The 12,195-nt window shown below is 46.3% G+C and overlaps 1 protein-coding gene across 3 annotated transcripts in view; it reads right to left on the reverse strand.

Annotated features, from left to right (window-relative positions):
- Positions 1-12,195, reverse strand: part of MYO1D (myosin ID) — a 176,061-nt gene that overhangs the window by 85,556 nt on the left and 78,310 nt on the right. For all 3 annotated transcript variants that reach the window (XR_013978544.1, XR_013978545.1, XM_080976566.1), the window contains exons 17-18: positions 1,701-1,924; positions 1,048-1,192 (exon numbers count right to left, since the gene is read on the reverse strand). Coding sequence is in view for 1 of the 3 variants with exons in the window: in XM_080976566.1 (XP_080832692.1) it covers positions 1,048-1,192; positions 1,701-1,924 (369 nt within the window). In the remaining 2 variants the exon portion in view is untranslated. The remainder of the gene's footprint in view (positions 1-1,047; positions 1,193-1,700; positions 1,925-12,195) is intronic.

Genomic DNA, 12,195 nt, shown 5'->3' on the forward strand with positions numbered 1-12,195 from the left:
AACCAGTTACCAGAGGAGCTATCCATTTTTATTTCACAACTGCACAACTAATAACTTTTGGTGAGGTAACAAACGTTAAAGAATAAAGGATGTATTACAAGTTTTTGTGGGATCACCCCATCTACATGCATGATGCTGAATTATTTCAAAGGTGTGTTGGGGCAGAACTTCATTCTACATACACCGTATCTTCCTCAACAAGGCTTATTTTCCTATCAGTTTAATTCCGCCTTTGGTAGCATATTTTACAAGGGTATTCTGAACAGAAGTTTAACTTCATTTGGGGCTCATTCATCTATTCCATCCTCTGACTGAGAAGTGAAAGCCCTTCTTCTAGTTATAACCTTAGTTGAGAAAACCACCTACACATTTCAAAGGATGCTTTGGTGTCTACCAGCAACCAATACAGGAAATCGTCTTAGAAACACGTGTTTAAAATAACCACACCTTCCACTTGCAAACACTTCCAATTTTCACACTAGAATAAATTCTGCAGAATTGTATACAGCTAGATTGCCTACTTTGTTTTTAATATACTGTATTTTTCGCTCTATAAGACACTAGTTTTTGGAGGAGGAAAACAAGAAAAAAAATATTCTGAATCTCAGAAGCCAGAACAACAAGAGGTATCGCTGTGTAGTGAAAGCAGCGGTCCCTCTTGCTGTTCTGGCTTCTGGGAGAGCTGCGCAGCCTGCATTCGCTCCATAAGACGCACACACATTTACCCATACTTTTTAGAAGGGAAAAAGTGAGTTATAGAGCAAAAAATACGGTACTTCACTTTCTTTAAAGATTGGACATGGTGGACTGGTTTGCAGGGTGAGATTTGACAGAGTTCTGTAATAGTTTTTTTGTTGTTCATTGACTAAGAAAAAATCAATTAGGTCTTGAATTAGGGGAAGAGGGACAAGAATTCGAATTTAAGAGGAAAAGGCTACTTCTGCAAGAAGTAAACAATTGATAGCACGGGCCTTGGTTATTTACTTTTTATCTTTGTGGTATCACAGAATGCAATGACTGCCATTTTGTGTGTTCTACTATACTTACCAATGCAATGTAGTTGCCCTGCCAGGCTCTTTGGATCCCCATATCACTTCGGTGGCCCTTCAGCACTTCCACTGCTGCCACCTTTGCCCTGATCTGAGGCACATCCTTGGGGGGAATGCTCTTGATGAGTTCGTGCGCCCTCCACCTGGAATAAACCAAACAAACCAGAAGCAATTGCACATCAGACTAGCACAGGGATTGGAATATACGGTTGCCCAATTAAATAGTCATCAGCATTTTCATACAAACAATTCTGCATTTCCCACTCACCAAATGATAGGCATAACTAAAAATAAACACAGGCTGGCTTTGTTCTGTGGCTGCCACATCCTTAAATGGTGCTTGCAACTTTCTCAAATACAATACAGTTGTACCTTGGTTTTCGAACAGAATGCGTTCGGCTCCCAGAACCGTTCGAAAATCAAGGCACGGCTTCCAATTGGAGCTTCCTGCAGCCAATTGGAAGCCGCACTGGACATTCAGCTTCCAAAAAACCTTCGAAAAATGGAACAATCGCTTCCGGTTTTTGATCGTTCAGAAGCCAAAACATTCGGGTTGCAAGGCGTTTGGCTTTCGAGGTTACACTGTACCTGGCAGTATCAGGAAATGTTCCTGCTCCGTAGCCCAAGAAACAAACTGCCTTCAATTCCTACCTGTGATAGATTGCCTGCAGAGCCTCTTCAAACCGCCTCAGCACTTTGGGTGGGGTGGGCCATCTCACATGCTTGCCGTAGCCTTTCATAGACTTCACGTTGTGAAATCGCCGGGCAACCTCGCAGATATACGACTTCACTTTGTATCGGCGGTAGCACTTTATGATCTTGAGGGCAGCTCGGGTTCTCTTGTAGCGCAGGCGAGCCAGTGTGCCCCTCCAAACCTATAGAAGCCCCCGCAAAAAAGTTAGGACAATAGAAATGGGGGGGGGGTTGAGTAGTTTCCTTCTTCCTACTCAATATTTCATGTATTTTTCGCTCTATAAGACGCACCAGACCACAAGACGCACCTAGTTTTTGGAGGAGGAAAACAAGAAAAAAATATTCTGAATCTCAGAAGCCAGAACAGCAAGAGGGATCGCTGTGAAGTGAAAGCAGCGATCCCTCTTGCAGTTCTGGCTTCTGGGATAGCTGCGCAGCCTGCATTTGCTCCATAAGATGCACACACATTTCCCCTTATTTTTTAGGAGGGAAAAAGTGAGTCTTATAGAGCAAAAAATACGGTAATAGTGCAAATGGAGCATGCCTTTCACAATACAGTGGTACCTTGGTTGTCAAACGTAATCCGTTCTGGAAGACCGTTTGACTTCCAAAATGTTCGACTATCAAGGTGCAAAGGGCTGGGCTGCAAAGTCAGTGGAGAAAATTAAAAAAACCCCACAGCAGAAGCCGTTCGACTTCTGAGGCACGTTTAAAAACAGAAGCAATTACCGTGGTACCTTGGTTCTCGAACGGCTTAGTTGTTGAACAAATCAGCTCCCGAACAGCGCAAACCCGGAAATAAGTGTTCCGGTTTGCAAATGTTTTTCGGAAGCTGAATGTCCAACGCGGCTTCTGCTTGAGTGCAGAAAGCTCCTGCAGTCAATCGAAAGCCACGCCTTGCTTTTCGAATGGTTTTGGGAGTCAAACAGACTCCTAAAACGGATTAAGTTCAAGAACCAAGGTACCACTGTACTTCTGGATTTTTGGCATTTGAAAACTGAAATGTTCAGCTTCTGAGACACTCAAAAACCGAGGTACCACAGTATACTTGAGTATACATGCCAGACAGCACCTGCCACTCACCCCACCAGCCTTTGCTTGTATATATACACAAAATGAAGCACTGTGCAAGAAGCTTTGTATACTTCATATTAAATAAATAGTCCAGATCCTGTACCAAGAAGCCTGATTTACACAAGCTATGTGAATTATGCAAAAACAATCACATCTGCATAGTTTATTCTGTTTCGGCTACGCATGGAGAGGGGCAAAGTGCTCTTCAGGACATTGAAGAGCTGCCGCTTGGAAGTCCCTTAGGACCCACCCTACTCCTCTGATGATAAATCATTTTAACTGAATTTAATATTGCATTTTCACATTGCCGCCACCTGCCCCGGGACACAATGCTGAAGGGTGGGGAAGAAAGCTAATAAATAGTAACAATACAGAGTTCTACTGCCAGTGCTCCCTTGTCATGCCATGCTGCAGAGTTAATTAATTGCGTGGAGACAGAGTTAGAGAAGTGCCAACCCAATTCTCCCTCTATCATTATTTATATTGTGCCACTGCCAGACATGGCCTTTGATGAAGTAGCGTACCAAAAGACAGGCTAATGCTCCAAGCATCTTTCTATCTAAATCCCAATAGGGAAGGAGAGGTAAAGGTGACGGAGTAAACAGACAAGCGAAGTTAAGTGGACTCAGGCTTGATTTTGTTTGGGGATCACGGAATCATAGAACTGTAGAATTGGAAGGGATCCCGAAGGGTGATCCAGTCCATCCCCCTGCTATGCAGGAATCTCAACTGGATCTAGGGAGGAGGACTAAGGGATCTATAGACACTGCCGCTTAAAAACACAACTATATAAACCGGAGAATTACATAATACAGCGAGGACAACAGAAACCAGTCTCCTAAGTATAGCTATTCTGTTGTTACATTTATTTACAGCAGGGGTGGGTAACCTGTAGTCCTTGTCCTATTTCAAAAGTCGTCTCCACATGCTCAGGTCAGCAGCAATAAGCCCCTTCCCCAGTAGTCCTCTGGGCAGGGAAGAAAAGGCAAAGAAGGAGGGGGGGGGAAGGGCCTTCCCCACACTGAGCCTTGGCTCCACCCACTGCATGAAGCCAGGGCAAATTGCACCTGAGCAAAATGTTGCCTAGACCAGGGTTTCTCAAACTTGGGTCTCCAGCTGTTTTTGGACTACAGTTCTCATTATCCCTGACTACTGGTCCTGCTAACTAGGGATGATGGGAGTTGTAGTCCAACAGAGACCCAAGTTTGGGGAACCCTGCCCTAGACCGGATAAAGGTTGCCCAGCCATTATTCAGATTTATGATTCAAGTTACTGCAAGGAAGGATGAAGGGTAGTTCAATTCTCCCCTTGCAGAGAGGACAACATTCTTAATTGGAATATGTAAAACGAGTACGTCCCAGGGAAGAAGAGTCTCTTATGTCAAATACCCAAGCAAAAAATGAACACCTAGGGCTTTGACAGAAGGAGGAATAGGCATGATTGCTCCATGCATCTCCCACATCCTCAGTGTTTGGGAGAGCAGCTTTCATGTGGACCTCATTGCTACACTCAAAGGAAGGCGTATCACCAGGGGTCGTGCTGACCATGAGAAATGCTTCCTTTCCCTAAGGAACAGGTGAAGCAAAGGTGGATGCCTTGCTGCCCACTGAAGAGCTCCTCGATGTCATAATAGACCAGAGAAACAGCTAACGAAGTACAGTCAAACCTCGGATCCCGAATGCCTCTGTTTTGGAATGTTTCGGCTCCCAAATGCCGAAAACCCAGAAGGAAATGCTCCGGTTTTTGAACATTTTTCGGAAGCCGAACATCTGACGCAGCTTCCACTCAAGTGCAGGAAGCTCCTGCAACCAATCGGAAGCCGCGCTTGGTTGTCGAACATTTCGGAAGCCAAATGTGCTTCCGGAACGGATTGCGTTCGACAACCAAGGTTTGACTGTACTGCTTTATAGAGGAAAGAACAGCACGACAGGGACAAACCAAAAGCAAGCATTTAGGATTGGGGCTCCCTGTCTTCTATTCATCTTAATGATCTCTTTTAAATTTATATTTCTTCTGCCACCTTTTGGGGAGGGGTGAAGCCCTGAAGGGTGCCAATAAAACTTTGCCTCCCTGTCTCAGGCAGGAAGACGGTGTGTGAATTTGTGGGTGGCTGATGTCCTTCAGCAAGCAGCTTTTACATCCCTATCTTTAAAGGTCAGGGGGTAGGACCTAATCCCATTAGCAATGCCCTCTTATCTACTAAGGGAGAAAGGTGGGTTTGGCAGAGGGACCTGGAGGAGAGAGGCTGCAACACCGGCAGGTGTTTTGAAAGGAATTGTTTCAGTTGCAGAGGGCAGCGAGGCAGAAGGAGATGAAGGCAGTTCCTCATGCTTGAGTGGAGAACCCTCTGGAGTCCAATAAATAATAATAAATAATAATAATAATAATAATAATAATAATAATAATAATAATAATAATAATTTTTATTTACCATATTTTTCGCCCTATAGGACACACCTTTTCCCCTCCAAAAATGAAGGGGAAATGTGTGTGCGTCCTATGGGTGCACCGACCCCTCTCGCTCTCCAGGCTTCAGGAAGCTCTGCGCAACCCTCAGGAGACCGGCTCCGATGGCCGTGCAGAGCTGCCTCCAGTCCCGGGCTCAGAGCAGCTCTGCGCGGCCATCAGGAGCGGGGCGCGAAGTCCCGCCGGCTCCCGATGGCCGCGCAGAGCTGCCTGCAGTCCCGGGCTCAGCGCACTTCTCCCCATCGCCAGCCCCACAAGCTCGGGGGACAGCGGGGAGGCGGAGCGCGCCTTCCTGCTGTTCCCTGACCTGGCTCTTCCAGCCTCGCACCTGGGGGGGGGGGAATAAATTTTTTCCCCTTTATTTCCACCCCCAAAAACTAGGTGCGTCCTATGGGCCGGTGCGTCCTATGGGGCGCAAAATACGGTATACCCCGCCCTCCCCAACCAAGGCCGGGCTCAGAGCGGCTTACAAGCAATAATAAAAACAAGTTGAATGATTACAACTTAAAAACAAAATTAAAATACAACATTAAAATATTGAGACATTAAAATATTAGAATGTAGCCTCATCGCAGGAGGAGAAGGAAAAGAAAAAAGAAAGAGAGGGAGGGAATCAAATTGGCTCCAAGCCAAAGGCCAGGCGGAACAACTCTGTCTTACAGGCCCTGCAGAAAGAAATCAGATCCTGCAGGGCCCTGGTCTCATGAGGCAGAGCGTTCCACCAGGCCGGAGCCAGAGTTGAAAAGGCCCTGGCTCTGGTTGAAGCCAATCTAACTTCCTTAGGGCCCGGGACCACTAGGGTGTTGCTCTTTATGGACCTTGAGGCTCTCCATGGGGCATACCAGGAGAGGCAGTCTCATAGGTACGAGGGTCCTAGGCCGTGAAGGGCTTTAAAGGTCAAAAGCAGCACCTTAAATCTGACCCTGTACTCCACCGTTATTTATTAAATATAAATAATACGACAACACTAAACACACATTGGCAAATTCAGTGGTCATTTCTCATGATCTGGCGAAAAGATCATTTCCTTTGCCTGGAAGAACATTCCACAGTGAAGAATTTCCTAACTGCTGTTCCTCTACCCTATGGATGTCAAATGGCTGAGATGGCAAATGTAGATGTCAAATTCTCACCATGCAACTCGTATTACATTTCAACCATATTAGATGAAGCGTTCTCTAGGAACTCTACAATGGGTGCACTCTGTTTCAAATTGCCCGGTGCTGCATTAAAGCAATACTCGTCTCTCTTTGAGTTCAACGGAAAAGGGTTTTTTGTTTTGTTTCTCCTGTTGGTGAACTGACAGCCCTGCAATTCACTGAGGGGCTGACTGGGGAAATTGATTCAGCTCCTGAGTTGGCATCTTATGGATCCATACAGATGTGCATCAGTACTTTCATTTACAGTAGGATTAATTAATTACCCAAGGCAATTTAGCACCACAGCTATTTGTTTCATGAAGCTTGTGTCAAGCGGAGGTCCTTCCTGCATGCCTCACTAAACCATAGATTACGTCAAGCTAGGAATGATGAAACAAGGGACAAACAGATGGGGAGAGAAAATATTTGCTGCAGAGTCCCAACAATGAATTAATAAGCAAGCCTCACTGATTCTGAACTGGGAGAAGATCATGCAATCCATTTTGGAACATATCCAGCCCTTTAATTCTACCCACCTCCAGAAAACTCAAGACGAGAGCCAACGCTACTCAGTATGTGTGAATCATTGTAACACTGTTTTAAGACCATTATGTTTTTGTGGATAGTATCCTATCCCAGAGGTTTTCAACCTTTTGGAGTCCACATTCTTTCTGCAGCACCCCTGTGGGGCTCAGGAGCCCTGTTATGTCACCCTTTGCCTGCAGAGCTGGCAGCCTCTTACCCTTTTTTGAACACCCTCGTGGAGTCTTCCCTAAGCCTCCTCTCCTCTCCCCTCTCCTTGGGAGTCCTCCAGGCGGCCACTGCTGCCGCCCCACACACTGCCCCACAGGGGCCTAGGAAGAGGATGCCTGCAGCCTTAGTGGCCCAATGGAGACTGACCAAAGGTGAACGTGAGGCCAGAACCTTTCACTGGGAGGCAGCAGTGGGCGCTGCTGGGCCTGCACGGTGGAAAGGCTCCCCTTCAGCGCTGGGCACTCAGCTTCCAGGCAGGCATTGCACACAGCAAGCACAAGAAAGGCCAGCGCAGTGCCTGCCAGCCTGCCCGGTCTCCCTCACCCTCCTGCTTGCCTACTCTGAGGCTGCCTCAGCTCCTGGCAACCAGCAACCCCTGGCCAGCCCCAGAGGCACTATTCGCCTGTGGAGCTTGTGGTCAGGGCAGCTGCAACAAACAGCTGTGCAAGCCTTTGGGAGGAGGAGGAGGGGGGAAGGAAAGAGGGACAGAGGCAAGTGGTTGCCCATGGCATCCCTGACCATCATTCAAGGCACCCCAGGGTGCTACAGCACACTGGTTGAAAACCACTGTCCTACCCTATTCCAGAGACTTGGGGTCTCAAAATAAGTTAATGAAAAACAGCAAAGTATCAAGTTTAAATGAAGAAACACTTATGAACAATTGACCATAGCTATCATATCCTTATCAAAGAGATTGGTTTTTAAACTCTGCTCCTGAAATACGCTCAGGTTAAGGCACTGGTGAACCTTCATGGGAAGAGAGTTCTGTCAACCTAGAGCAGCTAGGATATACCTTCCTACATGCAGTAGCAACGAATCATCAATCTTGCTTCAACCCCAAAAACTGAGCCAAGGGGAAACCCTGCTCCGTTGAGTTTAAATCCATCTTTCCAACTGCGGTCAGACTAAATGCTAGATTTTCTAACCAACCTATTGAGTGACCCTGCATTAATGCTACACCCACACACATATTTCCACTCCTTATTTGGAACAACAACTGGTCAAAGAGAATGTAAGTAGGATATTGCATTGGTGTATGCATCACCACATAAGATTGTTGCTGTTATCCCACAAAGGTATCTCCTTTCAGCATGCTACTTTTGCTGCTCATCTCTTCTGCTATGTTATGAGATAGACTGAGTTCTTTTTGGCAGCTGCCCACAAGCTGTGAGCTGCCTGAGCTAGAGCTCCAAAGTGTTTAGTAACCAGAGCAAAACTTAAGTGGCCTTTTCCCCAAGCTACCAGTTGCATTATCATCTTTTCATCTATCCTGCTTTGGTTTGTGTGTGTGGGTGCGTCTATTGCTACTAAAATACAGAAAGTAATCAAGAATGCGTTGGAGACAGGCATTGTTAAAGTAAAATACTTTGAAGTTGCACAAAATTGATAAGCAACTGTAAACCATGACTAGCTGTGCATGAACAAATCATGCCTGCTTTGCTGCTCCCTACATTGTACTTTATTTTAACTGTTCTTCTATGGGACACCATTTGGTGAAGGGTGGGCTACAAATATGTATTCACTAAATTTATGAGCCCAGCATGGCAAACACATCAAATACAAACAATAAATAATATATACAATGGAATATAAAAGTCCCTGGCCTAGTGTGACATCTGAACCAAGGAAGATGGTTTGCTTTGTTTTGCTTTAACAAACCACAACTGGTAAGCCAAGAACGAACCTTGACTTTGTGGTTTGTTTGGAACAAAACAACGAACCTTCTTCAGACATAATTCTAAGTCAGGGATTGAGGATTGCTTGTTCTGCACACTTGCCGGGAGGAGTAATGCGACACTTGTGTAAACCCGTTTGCCCAGTGGGTGGTCTTGCAAAGCTATTTGGTGGGTTACAACTTGCAGAGCGGTAGCCGTATTTGTTGGAACAAACACAACAAAGAGCATTGTGGCACATTAAAGACCAATACATTTATAAACTTCTATGGAGTGGATTCTAGTCCACGGAAGCACATGAAACAATAAATCGGCTAGTCTTTAAGTTTGCACATGACAGTTATCTGGAATGCGTCCAAGGTCTCTTCGGTTCATAGTAGCTCTTTGTCTGCATAGGGCAGTGAGCTTTGCTGAAGGATGAATGTATGCATACATGTGGCAACATACACAAGTGTCAAGCTTCCCATTTTTAAAAAAAGAAAAAAGATTTACACCCTCACGCATGTTCCCCACAGGCATTATTTTTTTCTGTTGCCCTTAGCGCTTTATTTTCTAAATTGCATTTAAGTATTATTGCAGGGGTTTTGGTTTTTTTTTAGCTTGCCTTACAGCTACCTTTCCTCCTTTCATATGCCGCTGCACGTAGCACAGCAAGAAATAGTCAATGCTTGGGGGGGCGGGCGCAGGATGTTCTTGCTTTCCAAAATAAGCCAGGGTTGCTATTCCCCGGCCCCAACCCACTCAAGAGATGAGTCAGTACAAGGACCCAAAGCAGAGTCCACTTTTCCCTTCGGCATTTGGGGAACACTGAAGCAAATTATTCACTTGACCGGGTAGATTTTGCATTCTGGACCGAATCTGGAGTACAGAGGGATTCTCTTCAAAAATCTGAGACACTCTCAGCCCGTATTATGAAAGCTACTCAAACCTCTCTAAGAGTCAAAAGATCAACAAAAAGCAGCCCCCTCACTCCCAGCCAGGCCAATTACCCAGTTCAGGCATGCCTCTGGGCTACACTCACAAAGGGAGTCCTTAACAAAAGACAAGTCCCCAGGACCAAGTTGTGGAAGCTTCAAGAGTTTCCCCTGACAAAAGGCCTTTTGAGTGGTCAAAAGGCCATATTCTGGGAGAGAAAGAAGACAGGTATTATTCATCAAAATGGAGTAGAGATTCAATATAGATGGGAGCAGAAACTCAATGTAGATTGGACTAAAGAAGGCAGAATACATCAGAGGTGTTTTATCTTATATACTTTCTTGCCCATTAAGACTGGAAGGTGAGTCCCTGCTCTTTCCCCCCATTTGATGCTGCTCTGCAATTGCTTTCTGACATCTCCTCCCTTCACCTCTTCTATGATAGCTGGCTTCCACTGACCTTTTCTTGCCTGCCAGAGTCTCCTGACTGCCAACTTCCCACCTAGATCACAAACCCAACCCAGCACCTCCTGCCCGTTTGGGGATCGTCGAAACACAAAATGGCAGAGAAACAAAAAGCGTTAAGCAAGCAAAGCTAAAAGTGTTGCTTCACTCTGCCCCAAACAGAGATGCTGATCCTTGAGAGAATAATCATTCTATGTACCGTATTTTTCGCTCTATAGGACGCACTTTTCCCCCTCCAAAAATTAAGGGGAAATGTGTGTGCGTCCTATAGAGTGAATGCAGGCTGCGCGGTTAAGCCCAAAGCCAGAACAGGGAGACGGAGCGCTGCGCAGCGCTCCGTCTCGCTGTTCTAGCTTGGGGTTAGCTGCGCAAAGCCTCTGCAGGGCAGCGGGGTGCCTTCACCCCGCTGCCCTGCGAAGGCTATGAAGGCTGTACGAAGGTGGGGGGAAGGCTGCAACACCAGTCCCACCAGCTCCCCGACCTGGTTTGGAGGCTGGCGGTGGGGGAAAGCAGCGCTTTCCCCCACCGCCAGCCTCACAAGCTCGGGGGGCATCGGGAAGGCACACGACGCCTTCGCACTGCTCCCCGACCTGGTTTGGAGGCTGACGGTGGGGGAAAGCAGCGCTTCCCCCCACCGCCAGCCCCACATTCTCGGGGGGCAGCAGGAAGGCGCGTGACGCCTTCGCGCTGCTCCCCGACCTGGTTTGGAGGCTGGCGGTGGGGGAAAGCAGCGCTGGGCTCCGGAGGCTTCGGGTGAATGCACCTTGAACGCACAGAACGCACCTTGTTTTAGAGGGGGAGAACAAGAAAAAAAATTTTTTTCCCTGTTCTCCCCCTCCTATGGTCCGGTGCGTCCTGTGGTCTGGTGCGTCCTATTGAGCGAAAAATACGGTATATTTCATGCCATAAGTCATGGTGATTCGGTGTGCGGGAACAATCACAGTATAGTCACAAGCAAGACCCTCTCTCCCACAGAAATACAACTACTGCATCTCTTCCCCCTCCCCAACTTAAAGTGTAGTGGAAATTATTCCCTCCCATTCCAGTACAGGAACATAGTTACCATACATTTAGCTCTTGTCCAGTACTAGTGCTTCTTTAATATTTACCCGGATATTATCCCCAACATATACACTGGGTTTTTTTGGAAAGGCCTTCAGAGGTCATATTTCCTACTTTGCTGTTGAATCCATTCCCTTTGACCCGTCACTGCTATGGCATTAGGACACAGCTTCTTATTTAGCAAGGGTAGCACATTTTCATAAATCTGCTACGACGGTAGATGCTGAACAGGCTGTCACTGTTCATTTAACAGAGTTTGCATTCTGGTTTTATAATTTAGTCTGCTCATAGAATCTGGCTATCTCCTGAATCAAACTTGGGGCTTGATCGGGCTATAAGGTGAGGCCTCCGGATGAGAGTCTCAGCAGCCCCCAGCCATAAGGTGAGAATTCTGAACCAACTCTCCCCACATTAGGAATCACGTTTGTTTTTAACTTTTTACTGACAGTCGAAGGAAAATTCCTTCCCTTCCCAAAAATTGTCTGTGTGTGTGGTGGTGGGGGGATGAACTGTACTCATGACAAACACATTTCACTTTAAAATATGCAAATAAAGAGCACAGCCCCATCTGTTTCAATGTGTGACATGCATCATTATTTCTCAAAATATGGTTCTGGAGGTGGTAAAATTGTGGGGCGGGGGGAGGGAGGGAGGAGGCGTGTGGGAGAGAAGTAGAAGAGTTCCACTCTGCCCAGTATGGTTAGCAAAAAAAGAGACGAGTTCAAGGAAACGACAGCAGTGAGATGCTTTCCAGGATCTGAAGTGGCTTCCATTCTAACACCTACCATAAGGCATCATTAAAAAGGCAGCTTATTTAAAAGATTGATAAAAGCCGAAGAGCAAACACTCCCCACTGCAGCCTAAATTATGAGTGCTGTGCAAGGAGTGACAGTGAAGAGTCAAGCAA

This window comes from Podarcis pityusensis (assembly GCF_964106645.2).
Source record: "Podarcis pityusensis genome assembly, chromosome: 13".
In the NCBI taxonomy this organism is placed as follows: Eukaryota; Metazoa; Chordata; class Lepidosauria; order Squamata; family Lacertidae; genus Podarcis; species Podarcis pityusensis.